At 35.4% G+C, this 21,250-nt stretch overlaps 1 protein-coding gene across 5 annotated transcripts in view; it reads left to right on the plus strand.

Annotated features, from left to right (window-relative positions):
- TTC29 (tetratricopeptide repeat domain 29) overlaps positions 1–21,250 on the plus strand; it is a 137,156-nt gene that overhangs the window by 53,574 nt on the left and 62,332 nt on the right. For 4 of the 5 annotated variants that reach the window (XR_009961592.1, XM_062602788.1, XM_062602789.1 and 1 more), the window contains exons 6-7: positions 5,593–5,805; positions 9,020–9,105. Coding sequence is in view for 4 of the 5 variants with exons in the window: in XM_062602788.1 (XP_062458772.1) it covers positions 5,593–5,805; positions 9,020–9,105 (299 nt within the window). In the remaining variant the exon portion in view is untranslated. The remainder of the gene's footprint in view (positions 1–5,592; positions 5,806–9,019; positions 9,106–21,250) is intronic. The other variant, XM_062602791.1, reaches the window with a different exon arrangement.

Genomic DNA, 21,250 nt, shown 5'->3' on the forward strand with positions numbered 1-21,250 from the left:
ATTGTCAAACTGAGGAAATTGTCAGAATACACTGTGATGAGGCAGTGTGTTCATTACAATATTCTTATGAACAGTCTATGTCATTTTGCTAAAGCTCCCTGTGGAATCTTTCTGAAAAAAAGTTATCAGCTCCTGTATAGTAAACACAAATAACACTTTATCTTAAAAATATTCATCTTGATTGTTGTCTGATTTGTGGTGATTTAGAGGAATTTTCTAGAGCTAAGGAACCACAAAATTTCATCTTAAATCTTTTCCACAGTTTTTGTCTTGCCTTTGCAGATGGCACAAAGTCAGGTTCTTTTATACGAGTCAGTCCTAGTGACCTCTATACAATTCATTTTATCTCAGGAGTCCAAGGTGGTTCTACTGTTTACTGAATGAGGGCCTTATTTTATGATTCTTGTGAACTTTTTTTAACACCTCCCAGTGCATCTTCTTGTAATTTAGAAAATTGCAACCTCTGTAGATAGCGGTTCACATTGTAAACTGTGACAGATCCTTAACTATTTCAGCGTGAATAGTGCTACCAAATTGTCATAACTGATCATATGAAACTAAAAATAAGTAGTTCAAGCAGTTAAACTAAAATGTAAGCCATATATTTTAAAATAGTAATAACATTTTTCTTTTTTACTACTGTTAACTGTTGCTTCAAGCAGATTTTATGTCCATGTTGCACAGTGAAATAACTGATTAAAAAGATCTCCTAGTTTTAGGTTGAAATATACTATAATATACATAAAGATTTATTGTTCCTTTAGGTTGTTGTTTTAAGCTAAATTTAAGTATTTTCTAAAGTCCTCAACAACTGTTTACATTTTAGAATTAAATGTGCTTTCTGCTTATACTACTGCTGCTGAAGAAATGTACCTAGCGGACCTGTCACTTTTTTGTGTGGTTGTTTCTGTGGCATTATTTTCAGTGGTGAATGTACAATCTGATAGAAAAGGAAATCATTAGGTGCTCTCAGTATTGCTGAGGCATGGAGCTACACCAGGTCAGTCACTGCATTTTGCAGATTTTGACATTTTAAATTACCTGTACACTACTGGAAGCAATCTGTGGACCTAATTAACATCACATCTAATTAATATCAGGACTGCATATAGAGAATTCAAGATAGATTTGCGCTGCCTTTATTTACTAAATACCACATTATTAAAATCTGTTATCTTTAATTTTAGTATGGAAAACTTCAAATTTGTGTGCTGTTTTCTTAAGTGGGAGTAACTTCCCTTTTGTTTTTTTTCTCCTTCAAGTAATCAATGCACTGCTGAATGAGTTCATTTTAATGCACTCAATCATGCCTCTAATGTTTGTAGCTTACGGGCGCAAGCATCAGTAATGCAGGAATGTTATATGGCTTTAGTTTGGTCCATTTCATAAAATATTCATGGAATCAAAAATGTGCATCAAAATAGCGGCTGGGAGAATTACATTTATGTGCCTGCTTTTATGGCAGCTTCACATTTAAACCCATTTGTGTTAATATCTAGTCAATCTTTCTACTTAAAAAAAAAAAAAGGCAAAATAGTAGTCTCCATGCATCCCCCTTTAGGTTTGATATTTATTTTGATATAACAAATGTATACTTTTGGAGGGGGTTTTAGGAAGGGGTATTATAAAGAGAAGGTTTAGATAATGTAAAAATGTTTCTCTTCAGTATTTACAAAATTACACCAAGTTCTTTTGCTTGAATGAATAGATTTATTTTTTTGACTTCTAAGCAACTCAGTGAAAACTGTAGCACAAATCTTTGTGCATACATATGTAGTTGCTATGAAAATAAGAGTAATTTCTAAAATTTGATACTGTTAGTGGCAGAATAATGTCTTGTATTCATATAATTGTTTAAAACTGATTCTTTCCTCCCAAAATTATATTGTGGCTATGTTTACTTCCCCTATTTAAGGTTGAACTATTGCTGATAGGGTTTCTTCTGTTATGCCCTAAGATATATAAGGCTACAACATTTTAATAGTGATAGTATATATGTTGTATATATATAGTATATATGTATATATGTAAGAGGTACATTGTGTTTCATGGTTTGTTGGGATTTTTAAAATTCCTTTTATAAACATGGAAAAGATATCAGAGATTCTCAAACTCCATTTAGTATATGCTGAGTTAATTTCTGTGTGCCAGTGGGAAAAGAAATATACAATTGCTGTTAATGTTGCCAACTGAGAATAGCTATCCTGTTTTGTGTAACACTTTCCAAAAAAATTTTTGAAATATACATTTCTGAGAAACACCTTCTGTGTTTTCCTCTTTGAATTCCTAGAGGTATAAAAGATGCATTTCTACAAACTTTTCCTACTCACTATTTTTCCTGTCATTTTGCTTTTTTTCTTTTCTTTTCCATTGATAAAAAGTCGGTTAAAAGTCTACCTTGTCACTTCTCAAGTGAGGTAAATATAATCTTACTCTCAGAATGTTCCGTAATTCTAACTGAATCGAACTTGCCACCCTTCTGACAATGTTTCTTTTTCTTTCTCCCCACAACATTTGAAGTTCACATAAACATTATGGATTAAAGAAGTAATTTGTCATTTGCCAATGAGAACAAAGGATTTCAGACTATTTTGATGGCAGAATTAAATCCAAACTCTGAAACGTTTTCCCTTCCATGAATTTGAGAGGTCTCCAAATAGCTAGTATAACTTCAAAAGTCTTCAGTAAACAAATTCCCAACCACGTAAGGGCTTTCAGGTCAGGAATTACATCTCTCCTTCATTTAGGAAACTAGCAAGTATTTTGATTTTTTTGCTCGGCTTCTTCTTTTTAGTTTTTCTGTGAGCAGATTGTATTACTTTTTACCTCATAATCTTTCTTGGTAGTTCAGTGAAGTCAAATGCAATTTAGTTACAATTGAATACTACCAAAAAGATGCTTTTGTGTTTTGAAGCTTGATGTAGACGGATTGTTTCTAAAAAGGTTTTACTGAGATCTGGTAAAAAGGATGTCAGGTCACAGCACTTATGGTTAGGTCAACTCTTGAGAACTATGGGGTGTATGGAATATATGAGTTCAATTTCTAGTCTGACAGAAACTTTCTCAAGGGGATACTGCAAGTGAGGATGCATGGGTAAGAATTACTGTACCGAATAGTTCTAACAATCTAAACAATATTTCTGAAGGTTGCATGTATTATTTACCTAAATGGTATGTCCCATTAAGAGATTATATTAGAGAATGTTAGGAGAAACTCAGATACTGTGTTCAGCTTCAAAGTTCTTGTCCAGGTGATACCATTCATTTGTTTGCTGCTTCCCATTCTTACTAGAAGTGTTTTGAGTTACACATGAATCAAACTCTACTATTCTAAAGAATAGAGTCACACATGTAGTGAAAATAGATCACTTAGGAATACCCTTTCAAAAGGACAATCAGTTGATTAATAAACTTTTGGGAGAATTCCAAGGACAAGTCTGTATGTGTTTATGAGGATTCAAGTGGATACAATACTAGATACAATACTAGATCTAGCTATTAACTATATATTAACTCTATTTCAACTCAATTTTTTGCCATTTGTCACCAGGCCAACGCCAGCTTCTTTGATTAATATCTTAAATCTGCATTTAGCAACTTGGATAACTGGCATTCTGTTGACCTCTGGGTTGGGCTTGCCCTAAAAAGTTAACTGGACTCAATGGGCAAAAACACAAATTCAAATTGGAAGCCTCTTTAGAATGGACAAGTTTTCATCTGGGTTTAGCAAGTCTGCATCTCTATTTCCTGCTACATGAACTGTCAGTGAATCCTTAAACAGCTTCTACTGGTCATGACAATTTCACTTTGCATTTCTGTTTGTTCAGCCTGATATGAAGTCTGTGACATTTTTGGAAGAATGTATTGATCTTTCCCTGTCTGTTTACAGGGTCTGATAACAATATGCTTTTACTTCCAACATTTTGGACCATCTTTCTGATACTTTTCCCTAGCTAGAATGAAATTGAATAAAGCCCGTTGTCTCCCTTTTCACCTGACACTCCACTTTTTGTTGTGTCCTCTGGGACTTATATGGATCATAGGTTATAGAGCCTGAAAATGATTTTTCTATTAAACTCTTAGTTGCTTCTTCGAAAGTTTCTTATACATCTCAGTTTTAGTTGAATTCATTTTAATCATCAAAGAAGCTTAGTAGGAAAATAAATTTAACTCTAATAAAGAGAAGGGTTATGTTTCATTGCAAAATTGAAAGCATGGCTATAAAACGGTAACATATGCAAAACAAAAATCTAAATTAAGTTAATGAGAGGGATCTGTCATAACTCTTCTGCTGCCTCTAGGTTGGCTGGAGGCTTCGGGAATTAGCCTCATTTTCTCTCAGAATCCTTAAAGAAGGTCCTTCTCCAAGCTCCTCTCGCTTTCTTTCCCGCAGCTGGGAAGCAACTTTTCTCCTTGCTTCTTTTTGTACTTTGAATTCAGCACTGTAAAAACAGCAAAACAGAAACTGTTCCTTATAAAGCATGTTTCAAAAGAGGTATAAAGTGCAAGCACATCTATACAAACTTAGTTTATGGCTTGTTTCAGCTTTTAAAAGAAATAGCAACTGATATATTAATGATCTATGGGACAGGATTCCTCCATCACACATAAACAAACTTAAGAAGCAAGACATTCACAGTTCTCCCAGCTATAGAACATTCTTTGTATAACATTTTATTAATGTAAGATGTCTCATCTTACCTGCCTCTCAGCAATTTTTCTGCACCTATTATGTATAAAGAAAAGTTATTCTGTTCTTTCAAAGGGCATTGAATTTCCATTGTCTAGGAAACATGGAAATCTTCTAGATTGCATGTATACATGGAGATAAGTCTAGCTGAAGGTAAAGGGGAGGAAAAAACTACTTACATGTTGAAAGGAATTGAACTTTATCTTCAGACTTTTGCTTGCCTTAAAGATGTTTAACTTATATTTGAAGACCTCAAAGTGAGGTCTTAGTTGAGTATCAATACTTAATCTATTAATGGTTGATGTTTTTCCAGTAAGTTTACTATAACCAGAGTTGGCCTAGTAACAACTGTTGAATAAATTACTTTGCATAATAATTCTTTTTTTAGCAATTAATTTATTTGAATGAAGACTGACTTCCCCCCCCCCCCCCCCCCAGCAGACACTTTTGATACCTCTATTTTTCACATCTCAAATCTTTCAGCACAGGGTTTCATTATGAAAGAAGAAGCTTGAGGAACAGTTTGAATTGTGGTTACTTCTGCATAGATGTGCTTTTGAAATATATGATCCACAGAAGGTATTTTAATGAATCTATAAGAGGTGTATTTTCTAGAAACTTCTGACTTTGCATTTTTGGGATCACACACTCCCAACGTTGTGACTCTACAAAGGAAAGCTAATTTAAATCGTGATACATTTAAATTACAGAATTACTGGTAACTGTGAGATTTGGCGGTATTTTCTAGGCAGGAAATTTTCTAGTAAGTTATATATTGAAGTGTCTTGAAAAATTTTGATATGGTTTGCTACAGCTTATTTCTAATGAGAATATTATTCTAGGTTAATAACTTAAAAATTGTATTGATTATACTGATTGTAATTACGAATTACATTTTCCAGGTCATGCCTTGAAAGCTGCTGAGTATTATGAAACATTTTATCATCTAACGGTTGGTTCAACATGGAAGGATGTGACAGGCCGTACTTACAATTCACTGGCATCTGAGTATCTCTGGAGAATTTATACATTACTAGCAGACAAAATGCTAGAAAATAATGAACACCAACAGGCCATCAAAACATTAAAAAAAGCTTTAAAAATGGCAAAAAATGGTAGGTGGAAAATAACACTTTCCCACTGCTTTATTTAACATGCATGTTATGATTTTTCCCAAAAGTATAAATTGTCAAGTGTTTGACGGGGTGATTATTTCCTATGAAATGCAAAGACCAGTGCTATCAATACATTTCCATATCTTACTAAAGCAGAAAAGCCTTCTTGCAGACAGCAAAGAACCTTTAGGTTCCTGAAAGCTTAGTGTCCAAAAAAACACCAAACAAACCCACCTTCTGGGAATAATAGTGTACAACAGTGAAGTCATAATAAGGAAATAAAGTCACTGACAAAAGCTCAGCCCACTGATTTTCTGATTCGGAAGTCACTCTTGGTTTGGCAAATTTTGAGTGCTGATTGCTGCTGGGACACTACCTTTTCACTCTACATATTTATTCAGTACTTGAAAAAAAGCAGTTTTCTATCATAAGAAAACAAAATTACTTCCATATATCTTAATACTTGGAAGCCTAAAGAAAAAATTACAGAATTGCAGAATAGCTGAGATAGGGAGATACCCTCGGAGATCACCAGAATTAGCTAAAGCAGGCTGCCATAGACTACGTCCTGTGAAGTTTTTAATACGTCCACAGGTGGAGATTTCATAACTGCTCTGGAAAATACTTTCCACTGTTCAAACACCCTCGCAATAAAGAAGTTGCGTCTTTTTTGAGCTCAGATGGAATTTCCAGGTTTGTCCATTGCTTCTTGTCCCGTCACTGAGCACCACTAAGAGCCTGGTTCCATCTTATTTACTACTGCCTAAGAGGTACTGATGAGATCCCCCTCTGAGCCTTCTCTTTTGTGGCCTCAACTGTCCCAGCTCCCTCAGCCTCTCCTCCAAGGACAGTTGCTCCAGTCCCTTCATCATCTTTGCAGCCGTTTGCTGGATTTGCTGCACAACGTCCCTCTCTCTCTTGTGTTGGGAGCCCAGCATGGGACATAGCACTCTTGGGGTGACCTCATCTATGCTGAGCAGAGGCAAAGGATCACCTCCCCTTGATCTGCTTGCAACACTCTGCCTGATGGATGATCCTATTTGTTGCTTTTGCTTTGCTGTCTCGGCTTCTATATGAGGATGTTATGGGAGATACTGACAGAAGCCTGGCTAAAATTGAGAGAAACAAAATCCACTGCTTTTCCTTCATCCACCAAGACAATCATCTTATTGTAGAAGACTGTCAGGTTGGTGAAGAACAAATTGCCTGTATTAAATCTGTGCTGACCACCCCTGATTGCCTTCTTGTTCTAAATAAGGTCTGTATGAAGCTCTGTCTACGTATGGATAGGTTTAAAACTGGGGGAAAATAGAATAGCATTTGAATGTTATATATAATGTGAGAAGTTGATCGGCTAGAAATTGCTTTGGAGCATTTCTTACACATGAGAGGGAACAGAAAAGAGAGGGGAAATCTTACAAGTTGACTTTATGGAAATACTTATAATTTTCCAGATTTTTTTAGAAATCTTAATAGTCATTGTTTCTTATAAGATGCTGTTAAATGTCCGCTTCTACAGGCTTACTTTTCCTAGATGGTTATCCAAGATGATTATTAGAGTGCTTCTCAGAAGATAGAAGGTTTCAAGTGATCATGTTTTTCCAATCACACCAGTTCAAGAACCTTTCATGGTATTCCTTAAGGGGCATATTTTGCATATGAATTGCCCATAAAATTAATATATAATATTACTTCAATATTTAGCACCAGATACATTAGTTTTTTTAATTTAATAATATGTGCAGAATATACTTGCCATTGTCCTTTTAAATATAAAGGTTTAAAAGCTTCTTTCAGATGAGTTGCCTAGTCCCCATTCCAGAACCATAACCTCTACCTACAAAGCCCATAGTTAATTTAGTCAAACCCATACTGACTCTGGGTACTATTTGTAATATCTATTTCTGTCCTTCTGGACCATCATCTGTTTTTAGGTATTTTATGAATTGGAATTACATATCATCCACTTCAGACTCTCAGACTGTTCTTAAGTGAGGAAGGAAGTGTTTTATATCCCTAGAAAATTTTCATTTATTATCCCGCTGGTCATCTGTATTTTTTTTGCCTCATTAAGCCTTTTAAGGGTTATTGAGCACTGGAAAATACCATCAGGGTTTTGATTTGCAGACTTTTCATAATTTTTGTAATGTATTAAGTAGAGCACTGCTATGGCCTCAGCAGTTATATCATTCAAAAAGTTCCAGAACTAGATGTAGGCTTCTATGTGTTTGAACATAAAGAAATTATTAGTAGGTAATGTAAACAGATAATCTCTCCTTTCATTGCAGCTGTATTTATGCACTTTACGAAACATCTTAATATGTACTTATGCTTCCGCTTGATTTTTCCACTCTTTATTTCATTTGACAAGATGGATTTAGAAAAATAGAAAGACTGAGTTTTTGTTACTTTTTTTTTTTTTTAATGGATACTCATGTTCTGGAGGGAAATTTTTGAATACAGTAAGCAGTTATATAATTAATTTATGTAAATTTCAGTACTGAATGGATGATTTTCTATTGAGGGAGAAATATAAAAAGACCAGCAAGCAGTGTTTGTTAGATCAGTATTACTGAAATAAAATCTGGCATGGAAAAGTGTGATGCACTTCGATTAGCAACTGCCTGTGCAGAATTTTCTATGACTTCTTCTTGCAAGTGTAAGTTATCCTTCCTTTTTTTTCTTTTTGGCTATTCCACCCTACAGTATCTTGCAAAATGACCATGAGAATAACAAATATGAATGTTATCTACTGGGAGTTCTGTCTTGGTATTTCATGAAGTTTCACATCAGCAAAGTGTACGGGTCAACATATGTTGTGTTTATATTTTTGATTATATATCGATAGCTACTCTAATTTTGTATATTCATATATAGAGAGAGGCTAGTGTGATTTTCTAACGTGAAGACACTGTTATTAAGCAACTCATGACAGAGACCATTACAGCATGTTACTTACTGCGTTACTTACTGGAAGATATTTTCTTTGACTTTGCTGAATTTTCTTGTTGAACTCCGCTTAAATCCATTGCATCTATTTTTAAGTGTCAGTATACATTTTTGGAAATAAATAATTGGCAACAGTAAGGAGAAGGGAATAGTTAATGTAGTATTTAAACATCTGCATGTTATTTTAGAACCTGCAAGAACTGTCTGTACTAATGTAATTTGTACAGATTATGCTGGTAAAGTGTAACTTTAATCCTTTCTTTAGTAGGTGAAATGAAGATCCAAGGAGAAGCTACATATTGCCTGAGTTTAGCGTATTATTTTGCAGGAGAAAACCAGACAGCATTATCAGTAAGTTTATTTTAAATTTGTTTTAGCTTTCCCAATGCCTTTCTCTGACTCCTTGGCATCTTAGGCATTTTGGAGAGTGGAAAAGACTTGGAAAGACTTGGCCCACAGACCTTTTATAACAGTATCTAGATCTGTAAACAGGGATCCATGTGGCTTAAGCAGTTAAGGTTCAAATAAATTCCAGAACTGATGGAGTCCAGGTTTCCATGCATGGATCTGTAGAAATAATATAAATTTATAATTCAGGTTATATGTGACTAGCTTTCCTTTTCCTCTATTCATACGTATATAAAACAGCTACTCTTTAGTTGGGGTTTTGGTATAAAACACCAGTTTTGCAAGCTAGTTTGATGCAGCATATTTGTGAGCAACAAATATGTCAATTCACATGTTCAGCTTTTCAGAACATCAGGAATTTAGAAGAAACATGAATCGCTTTTGGTATGAAAAGCTGTAATGCAAAAAAGATGCAGTCCCTTCTGTTGATACTTCAATTCAAGCTCCTCATGTTTCCCTTGAGTATCCCATGCATAATAATCCTAACAGAATGAGAATTCTACATGTAGAATTCCAGTCTCAAAGGAGGGTTCCTCTAGTTCATTGTAGGTCAGTATGAGGGGAAAGATAAGCAGCAACTTGACTTTGTCTGTACCAGTCATAAGAGAATTCACAGTCCTCCATTAAAAATATTGTGTGGAAAATTAATTTATTTGAATATTTTTTCCATTATTATTGCAATTAATCAGCTGGATAATTGTTATTTCTGTTTCTTCCTGTAACTGCAGAATGACTTGGTATTGTATTAATGAACACATTCTATAGAGTTCATTCTTTGAGGTTATTTTTTTCTGGTGGTTATGTTTTTCAGAAAAAGGCTGATAGAAGTCACAGAGTGAATTCAGCATGAGTTTCAGTATTGCTTGCTTGGCCTCTGCAGTATAGGAAAGGTTCTAGATTTCTGTCTTGAAATATCTTCCTACTTGCTTTTAACAGTTTGTGATATGATCATTTCTAAGAGTTATTGATTATATATAATTCCTCAATGCTGATATGCCTATCTTCCATATAAATCAACTGAATGCTGGAAAGTGGGAGCCTGTTCTTACATCAGTTGTAGTTAAAGTGTGTAGCTGAATGTGAAAATATTTCAAAATTTTAAAAGCTACATATAATTTTATAAAATTATATTTAATTGTTGCAGCAGCATTGAGAAGAAGATTATTTGATCTCTTCCAAGAATACGGTACAAGAGATTAGTCTAGAATTTTTTGTACTGAACTTTATCTTCATTGTTTTTTGACTGACAAGTGTGCCAGCATTCTTACCTGATCAACTTATCTGTTAAGTTTCTGAGAGTTGCAATAAACTGTGTGAGTGGTAACGAGCAGCAAGATAACAAATGTGCTAAATAAAGAAGCCTGAGAGCATATCTGAACTCTCCATCACAGGAGAAATTAATTAATGAACAAGACTGCACAGTCTCCGTGATATGCAAAGGATCAAACCACCCTTGAAAGTGCCAGAAATATTACATGTCCTGGCATTATCTCCTCAGGATCCATTTTGCTTATATTTTCCCTTCCCTGCATTGCTCCCCCTTTGCTCCTGCCAAAAAATTACAGCAGTCATTTGGAAGATCAATTTCTCTTTGTCATATGCAGATTTATTTTTTTTTTTAAGAAAGATTCTGAAAACTTGAGTTTTGTAATGTACTACAATCAATTTAAAATATATACATGATAGGTTGTGCCTATTGGGTTTGGTCTTACAAAAACACCTGAGAGTTAAGGAAAGCAATGTGAAAAAGAGGCAAAAAAGACTCTGTAGTACAAAATATAAATGATACTTTATGTTAAGAGTATAAAATGTTATTTTAACAGTAATGAAAATACCAATACATTTCAGTGTAAATAATATTATATATTATTGTATTATGTTATAATGGCATTTCCTAATATGGAAAACCTATGAAGTACTTTCTTCCAGAAAAAATAGTGTGTGTTAGGGGGCTTAGAAGAAGGGGTACAATTTTAGTTCCTTTTGTCCTTCACAGTGATCAATACAGACAGCAATAAAATATCAGTGGTTGACAGTGCTGTTGAGCACAAGTTGTCTTCACTGTCCAATTGGAAATCATTGCCTAAAATTTACCCTTCTGTTCTCAGTTTAATGGTCTCTGTATCCAAGGGGAGCTCAGATGCTTACAGAGATGAAATCATTGCATCCTATTCCCAGAGGACTACTGGTTATCATTACACATAACATGCAGACAATACTGCTAGGAGCCAGTTTGCCTCATGGTAATATGTAGTTCATCACCAGCTTCTGTAGCATGCTAAAGAGGTCTTGCCACACAGTTTGGGACTATTCGGGTGTAGATTCAGGGGTCTCAGCAGTTATTTTCCTGTTTTACATCAGTTTTCATCTTCTTTATCCTTTTCTGCTGTGGTCCACCTCAGGCAGTCTCCTTCTAGGGGAATCTGAAAGGAGCAGCTGTTAAGATACCATTTCCTCCAATTGTTGCCACTGGTTCCTTTTGCTGTTTAGCGTGCTTCTCCCTCCCCCCAACATGCACACACAGTAGCACGCATATAAACTTGTTTCTCTTTCATTTGTGTCTTCTAACAGGGCGGAGAAGCATATGTTCAAAATATTCATTATCTGATGCAGTAATTAAAGGTTGAAATGATTAAGCTGCAGCCTATTATATGAAAAATACACAGTCACTTTGTATCGAATGGGCTAGTTTTGTTGGAGAAAGTGTTTTATTTGCCAGGCACTTGGTGTTTAATCTTACGTAATTTGATTTGGTGTGTAATCTGTATAAATTGCTTTAATTGTGTTTGATATATATGATTGATTTCAGTGGACCTACTCAGATGTAAACACATAAGTGTTTGCAAGTTTAAAAACCTGGGAACTAATTATGTTCAGTAGCAGTGTGGTATGTTCATAATATTTTTCATATCATCTGGTTTATAATCAAGCCTAATGGCTATTCCACAAAATATGACACAAAACATGAGTAGTTCACATTATATAGATTTTATCTTAAACATTATAGATTTTGTCAGGGAGAGTTCTCCATCTAGACTAATTTTTAAATAAGTTACTATTTGCTAATTTTTCTTTACACTTCTGTAACAAGCTAAATATTAACTGAAACACTTCTGTGTCATTAGAAATTTTGCATGAGGTATTGCAATCTAAGGCTTGATGTGGGAAATTTTTTTTTAAACTGGGCTTTCAATAATGCTTCAAATAGTTGGACATCATGGATTATTTCCTCTTTTAATTAGAGTTGCATCCCAAATCATCAGGAGAATTCCAGTCCTCATCCCTTGTCTAAGCATTAGGCTTTTTCTAAGTATTCTTATATTTTAGATATTGAATCCTGTGTTTCAGATATGTTACACTTTTAAATAATAGAGGCAGTGCTCATGAGTACTGAGACTCATGCCAAAAATAAATGTGGTAATTTATGACATAGCATTACTTGCATGAATTGTCAGAATTACGATATACAAGCCACAGGCATAAAATTATCAAGAAAATTTATGAACTTACAAAGACATCTTCACATTTGAAATGACCCTATTAAAGTAATCAGAGGTGATTTATGACCATAAAATTAATTTCTGCAAAAGCCTATGTCAAAACAAGTGAAAATTTTTTCTCAACTCATGCAGCTAGAGAGAATACAAGTAGATGTGTCTGGGATGTGGATACCCTGAAATGAGTATCACAGTAGATTTTATCTAATTATATCTATTATATCTAATTATATAGATTACACCTATATGTACGCATGAATTTAGTGAATCAAGGAGGATCTTAACCAGTAAAGGAATTCCAAATGGTGGACTGAATGTCATCCTCTTTTCTCCCAAACTTTGTGAAAGGTAGTTCCTTTGAGATATGCTTACTTATCCCAGTGCTTTGCTAAAAGGCTGAACATTTCTGTCAATGGTGACTGGGTAGACACTGAGTTTATGTTTAATCTTGCATTACTGTTACTACAAAAAGAAGCACTTAAGTGAACACTTGCAAAACACATGAAAGGTAGTATGCAATGGAAATTATTTCAAACTTCTTTCTTTTAAATCAACCAGATTGTCTTTTATTCATCTGTAAGTGATATTTAGCAACTACTAATGAAATGTAACATTCTCAGCTTAGCAAATGCATCACCTGCTCAAAAAAAAAACAACACCAAAACCCAACATTTTAGCATACCAGTTTAAGAAGAGGTCTTGTCATTCTTTATCTTAGAATGATTTAATCTTAGAATGATTTGGGTCAGAAGGGACCTTACAGATCATCTAGTTCCAAACCCTCTGCCATGGGCAGGGACACCTTCCACTACACCAGGTTGCTCAATGCCCCATCCAACCTGGCCATGAACACTTCCAGGGATGGGGCATCTGAACTTCTCTGGGCAACATGTGCCAGTGTCTCACCACCCTCACAATAATGAATTTCTTCCTTATACCTAATCTAAATCTACCATCTTTCAGTTTAAATCCATTTCCCCTTGTCTTTTCACTACATGCCCCTGGAAAAAGTCCCTCTCGGATTTCTTGTAGGCTGCCTTTAGACACTGGAAGGCTGCTATAAGGTGTCTTCAGAGCCTTCTCTTCTCCTGAACAACCCCAGCTCTCTCAGCCTGTCTCCATAGGAGAGGTGCTCCAGCCCCCTGATCATCTTCACAGCCTTCCTCTGGATATGCTTCAGCAGGTCCACATCCTTCTTACGTTGTAGGCCTCATTTCTGGACACAGTACTCCAGGCAGGGTCTCACAAGAGCAGACCAGAGGGGCAGGATAACTTCCTTCGACCTGCTGGTCACGCTCCTTTTGATGCAGCCCAGGATACGGTTGGTTTCTGGGCTGTGAACACACACTGCCAGCTCGTGTGCAGTTTCTCATCAACCAACACCCCCAGTTCCTTCTCCACAGCGCTGCTCTGAATCACTTCTCTACCCAACCTGTAGCTGTGCCTGGGATTGCCCTGACGCAGGTGCAGGGCCTTGCACTTCGTGTTGTTGAATTTCATGAGGTTGGCATTGGCCCACCCTTCAAGTGTGTCAAGGTCCTTCTGGATGATAACCCTTCCCTCCAACGTGTTGACTGCACCACACAACTTGGTGTTATTGACATTCAGGGTGTGTCATGGACAGTGGGACTGAGGGTGTACTCAATCTCACTGTCCATATTGCCAAAAAAGACATTAAACAGCTTCACTCTTAGAGGCTTCACTTTTATTAGAGCAATTTTTTAATTGTTCTTAAAACTGTAGTCATAGAAATTTTGTATTTTTCATATCTGAGGAGTAAAAAAAACAAACAAAGCTCTGAGTCATCTTTGAAAGTAGGCATTTCTGATTGATCTTGACAGTGACAATGGATTATGTACAGAGAAAAGTTTTCTTCTTGAAGGCCTAGAATTACTGAGCCAATTCTGAAACTGATTAAATTTCATGTTTCTGAAAGGTCACCCTGCTACTAGTCATTTGTGAAGATAGTACAATAAAGTAATGTGAGAACAATTAGTGCTGGTAGTGAACTTTGCCCTGACAAAATATACTAACTCAAATACTGATGGAATTGAGAAGGTAGAAATTATTTGTGTTGAGAATCTTAAAGAAAACCCAAAACTTTAGGAAAAAGGTGGATGCCTGATCAGTTACAATTTTTTGATAATTTAGCACTTAATTCCTAAGATGAAAGAAAGATCTAACTTTTTATTTGAATATGAAAGTCAACAGTCTCTTAGTGAAGGGAAGATTCCTTCTGCTAGTTTAATCTAGGTAACAGTTTTCCTGTCTTAGCCAGTTTCTTGAAAACCTAAAAAAAAAAACCAGGGAAAATATTCTGAGTAGCCTAGAGATGTAATGACGCTATTCTCCTTCAGTTCTCTTCTGTACACGACACATGTATGCTTTCCTTGGTGGCATGGTGTCTATTATACTTTCCTTGGAACATGATATCATTTTCCTTTTGAGTTTGTGTTTCAAGTTGCATTTTTCTTGGTTAATGGCATCAGAATAACTCCATTCAGTAAAAAACGGATTTTTATCAAGTGGCCTACAAGAATACCCTTTGTAAGAAAACAGTCTTAAATGTAGTGCTGCTGCAGAATTGTAACAGTGAAGTTATACAAAAATTATAGAGCATGAAAAATAAAAACAGTTGCATATGTAAAAAATCTATTACTTGATGACAAGCAAATCAGATTAGCACATTTCCATGTTTTCCCATAGCAACAAAGAAAATAAATGCACTAGTAACTTGTTGATATCAGCCTTACTCTTCAGGAGTCTCATGTTCCCTAAGACTGGCTACCATAAATGGGTGGATTTTCATCTCATCTTTTACAATTTTAAATTTAATCATTCATACATCCCAAAAGAGCAAGACAACTGCAGTGAGCTGCAGATTCGACTGTGTGTTCCATCAGATAACTCTATAGCACCTTTTCAGAATTTTAGGACTATCTGACCACAAGTGTTCTTATGAATCTGAATACAAGTTGGTGACATAAAGTTTGGGGGCTATGCACGGAGGACATTGTTTTGTTGGCATGATTGGTTTTAACTCCCAAATGGTATGAATGTTCCTGGGTTTATATGCATTTATTAGATTTATGTAGCCTTACTTATATCCTGAATTTAGAAGTCATGCAATTTAACGTATCTAATGTAGTTTCCCAAACTTCATACTCTGTTGTTTTAAGATTTTGACTAAGGATATCTGCTACAAAATGGCAAGTTTTATGTTATCTTTTACACAGATGCACTTGCTCACATACATCCTCCGTATGAGTTTACAAAAGAACTGAAGGGGCTGCAGTGCAACATTAATAAGAATAATTACATGCTTCTGCTTTAATAAGAACAACATAAATGGTAAGATCAAGAGAATTCTTTGTATGGTTCTGAATCATTTCCATGAAATTGTTGCTAGCTGTTTTCTTTGAAGTTGAAACAAATTGTCTAGTACAGTACTGGAGGTTTACTTAGCTCTAATATGTTGAAACATTGGGGACAAAGTCATAAAAACTCCTTAAGCTGCTCTGCAGGGAAGTGAAAATATCTTTGAATCTATTTTTCACAATGCAGGGCATGCAGGGCAAAGCAGCTAGCAATCATGGAGCCTTCACTCTTGTCCTACCTTTTTGATGCTGATAGGAGAGAACAATCTCTGCTATTCTCTGGCAGGTTGGCCAATGGGGATGACTCTTCCTTATGCTTTGCCAAGCAAGGCAGGAGCTCAGAGTGTGACTACAGTTATACAGTGTCTGTTTTATTGGATATAAGGTTGCAGTTAGTCCACTTGCCCTGACTGAGGTTCCTAAAACTGTAATAACTGTCTTCTGTCAGTTAAAAAATGTGATTTAGGCATTTTCTACTTACTCTATTGAAACTTTCTTTTTTAGAGTACCTAATAAAATATACTACCTTTTTTTTCCTTTTTTTTTTTTTTTTAAATAACTACCGATACTACCGATATACAAGTTTCCACTCATTTCATTCCCACAGGCTAGGAACAAAAATGACAAAGCAGTACAACTGTATGTTATAGAGGTTATTTACTTTATGTACTTCTGACTATATTGGATTTTTAGCCTATGTGTGTTAAACCTTGAACCTAAATGCTGTATATAATTGGAGGAAAGAGTTAGCTACAGCATGTCTGAGTTCGTAGCTTATATTATCTGAGAAACAATAGCATGAAAGATCTTAAGAATTAACAGTAGTATGTCCATTAGTGAAACCACACATATACCCAGGGCTGAAGGAAATGGCTGAAAAACTGTATGAAAAAAAAATCTCTCTTAGATAATATACTTATGAAAGTCAGACTTTTTATGTATTTTTAGAAATGAAACATTTGTGTCCACACTGTACAAACTCAGGAATTTCAGCACTTAAGTGCAAATATATTCATAATCTGGGAGGGTTTGTTTTCCTTTTTATAGTTTAGTTTAAATGTACAGGCTTAAAAAAAAAGAAGTCTATAAAGTAAGGCTTTTAAAATTAGGTTGTTTTCTCAAATTGGTATAGTTCAAGCTACAGCAATTTACTTATTAAATACGTGTTAACATTTCAATTCAGTTATTTCCATTGACTTCAATGAGACAGCACATATTCAGGTGTCAGCAAATGCTTAACAACTTTGCTCTATCAGAACCATCGATAGCTAGATTGGAGAATAAGAGATCTTGATTCAGGCATCAGATCTTAAGGAATTTAAAATTTATCCTTTGATAAGTAAATAGCTTGAGAAGTTAAAACACCGAAGTGTGCCAGTATAAAGCATGGAGCTTGCTGCTTCATTGCTAGAAGCAATTTGTTTTTGCTGTTTTGCTTTCAGCTTATGTATTATTTCAGAGCTGATCAAAAGAACTGGTAGCAAAGTGTGAAATAAATTGTACTTCTAAATAAACCGATTTAACATTCCTTGGTGCTTTAAGTGATTTCAGTAATATTAATATTTAAAATATTTCTGTCTGCAATCTTTTTATTACTACATATAACAATAACGGCCACCATTTCATTCTGCTGTTTTTCGTATTAGAATATTACACTGTAAACATTGTAAAAATACTATCTTTTAGCACTGAAGTAGATGCAAAAGATTTCAAGTGTCTATTTGCATTTAAATGAGTCAAGTTTTATTCAGTCAATAAAACCAGTCTATTAATCCTTTTACTCCATTTCTTACATGGGCTTAAACCAAAGAACATGAGGTTTTCAGCTGAACAAGAACTTTTGCTTAACTCTCATATAGGTAGGCGGAAAAATAATGGCTTTTAACCGACTTAAACTGGGAAGGTATGCAAAAAAAAATTATCTCTGCAGGTTTTTCCATTGCATTATGCACATTTAAGGATTTATTTACTTGCTTTTAGATAAAACTGTGTAATTAAAAATACCTGTTCATGGGTGGGCTAAAGATATTAGTAAGCATGAAACAGAATATTTTTAGCTGTTTTGTCTAAGAAGTAATAGGCATTTAAGCATATACATGCATATCGTATGATATTAATGTCTTAGGAGGCTTACAGCAACCTGACAGAAAGGTACATTCATGTAGACATAACAGTGTGATAAAAGCAGTCCAGACATCTGGATCACAGTGCTGCTATACAGAAACATTTCTGAACAATTCACATTATTGCACTTACCCAAATTTCCAGTCTCATCCACCCCTTTCTCCTTGTTTCTTTCTCAGCCTCCGCCTTTGTCTTTTATGTACTTGAAGAATCTCATTTTTCCTTTGCAAGTCACCTCCATCTGCTTATGTGTCGGTGTGGCCCTCGTGCCACACATCACATTGAGGAATTCTCAAGATGAAGGGCTGTATTCACATCAGTACTTCTGTCTCAGCACTGTTTCATGCTTGTCACTGTTCAGCACTCAGCGCCACACTGCCTTGTTTTGTCAATAACCATTTATTTGTTGCTGGAATAGTAGCAACCATTACATCTGACCTCCCTGTTTCATCAATTATGGATAGATTATTGGATGTGAACATCTGCAAAAGCTTGCTGTTGAACTTACCTCCTGTCTGGGATTAGATAAAGTATTAAACTGTTGTTTATTGTCAGGCCAAAACTCTACTGGGAAGCCAGGGAATTCCTAGACTAGCAGGCTCCCATCAGCAAGCACCAAAAATTGTTTAGTATTGCCACTGTTTCCCATAAGATCGTAGCCATTTATTATTTACACTTATTACTAGTTGTTATAACATACTTGATAAAAGCTCTTGGCAGGCAGTGTTTCCACCTATTGTCACATCTGTCAGGATAGAAAGGATACGTAAACCGGTTTTTCCTCTTATATTGCTGTTAAAGGGTAACAGATGAAGCTTCTTCACTCCAGACTGTTAAGCCATGCTTTATTTTGAAGAAATATGTCAACAATGGCTGGTTTGGAAAACATTACATTCCTGTACTAAATAAGGATTGCAACAACATTTACTAGAGTAATGTCTCTTGCAGTTGAGATTTCAAAATGCATGGTATTAACAAACTAAAATACCTGACTTTTATGCTTGCATAGGTGTTTGCTTTGAAGGGCCTGGCTGATTTTTTAATTTATTATTTTTTTTTAATTTATTTTAATAAAATGCTTCATGAGAGATACTAAATAATAAAATTACGACTGCATTCCTGAAATGTTGTAGGTGTAAAGAGTCAGAACTAATATAATTTAGTGGCACAGAAGGCCAGAATTAAGAACAGTAATCCATCCAGAGGCTAATACAGAAGAAATGGATGGGAAAAAAAGTTAATGTTTATTCAATCATGTGTACATTTCATCTCTTTAAAGTTTCCTGTGCAGCAAAATGAAGCATACAGGGTGAACTCCTGACCTTGTTGGAAGACAACAGACATTTGAAATTGCTCTGGGGAAAGGAACTTTTCCAGTTAGTTACTTGTATTTACATATCATCCATTCAGAATCAAAGCAAAATACTCTGAGTATTATGCAAAGCATACAAGACTAAATACAGACAAAGAACCTTAGGTCTTAACTTGGTAGACTGTTAAGGAATTAGTAAAATTTTTGTATTCTCTCATGCTACAAACAGATACAGACAGAGTAACCCAAATTGTGAATTTCCATTCAAGTTTATGGAGTGTCAAGGTAAACAATGCACTTGATAGCCAGGCATAATGGGGGAGGGAAGAGTGGGGACTGAATAGAACAGTTATCCCTCAGGGAGAGTGTCAACCAAGCAACACCTTACTGACAGCCATGTCCTAGAACAAGGGTGCTCCATTTCTGTGTTTGACTCAGCCAGATTTCTGCGTGAGTTCCTCTACATCCCTTCCCATCCTCGTATCCCTGATTCCCTTGCTCCTAGATGCATGCTTATGCTATGAGTTATCTAAATACACACATTAAAGCCCCTGGAATAGCAGTTTGGCCTATTGCAGACAAATTCTTTGTCTCTAGGAACATTTCTGGTTTGAGTTTTGTTTTTTTTTTTGGGGGGGGGGGAATCAAAGTTTATTTATCAAAACAGTGAAGTCCAGTGTAATTGGATGTGACTAAGGGCAAGAAGTTAGTGTTCACATTTACAGAATTCGAGTTGATGTGTTTCAGTTGTGGGAAAAGAGAGAGAACTAACAATTCTAGCAAATCAGGGACTATTCACTCTCTCCCCAGCATGGCACCCAGTTTCAGTATCCCTTAACTGTGAGCATGCAGACCCAATGCTGTACTGCTTCTACCCTGGATGCTCATTATGTCCGAATACATTTATCATTAAACAAGGTGCAGCCTGCCATTCAGTTGATACTGGTGTATTACTTTCTTGGGATCAATAAACTCTGTTTATTGTAATCAATACATTACATGAACAATACAATTTTCTTATTGCTGTCCAACCTTTCTCACACTGCATTTTGGCCAAAATAAGAATACATATGGGTTTGCATTGTGAAACTCTTCTTTGACCTTACCCAGGATGGCCACAGGCATGTAACCACTCAAATTATGGTAATAGAAACTCTGATTTTTAGGCATTCTTAAACATGCATTTCTTGGGGAGCTATGGGAGAGAGTTTACTGAACTGCAAAATGCCTATGCATTCTATTGTCTTTTATTTTCACTGAATGGTATCAAAATGATTATTTAGTGACTGTCAGAGCTATGTGTATTTTCTGAAAGTATTTAAGAGTTTCTAAGTGGTATGAGGCCAGTAGTCTCTCTTAACTGCATTGTCTTCTACCAACACCTATTGTTGGCTCCAGAAAAATGTCACATGCTTGCTAGCCAGGCTGGGCCTTAGCCTGTTAGTGCAGTGCCTGTCAGAAATCATTAGCTACTGATCTCTTTGACTAATGTTCCAGTTGATTGTCTGATTCATGTTCAAGATCTGTAAATGAGGCAGAAGCATCTTTATTGCTTACCAGCTGTGAAATGGCTAAACACAGCTAGATTTTCAGAAATCAAAATAAATGTATTTCCAATAAAGTTTGACAACAATATCAAGTGCAAAGCTGAGACCAGAGCTATGGGTTTGTGGTTTTTAAAGTTACAGTATTATAAATCAATATTATGCCTTCATGTTTTTGTCAGAGTAATGTATTTTACCAAAATAGCAAAATACTGGTAGTAGCATTAATCTTGT

This window comes from Pezoporus occidentalis, unplaced genomic scaffold (genome assembly GCF_034315485.1).
Source record: "Pezoporus occidentalis ecotype Australia unplaced genomic scaffold, CSIRO_AGI_Poc_V1 ctg79, whole genome shotgun sequence".
Lineage (NCBI taxonomy): Eukaryota > Metazoa > Chordata > Aves > Psittaciformes > Psittacidae > Pezoporus > Pezoporus occidentalis.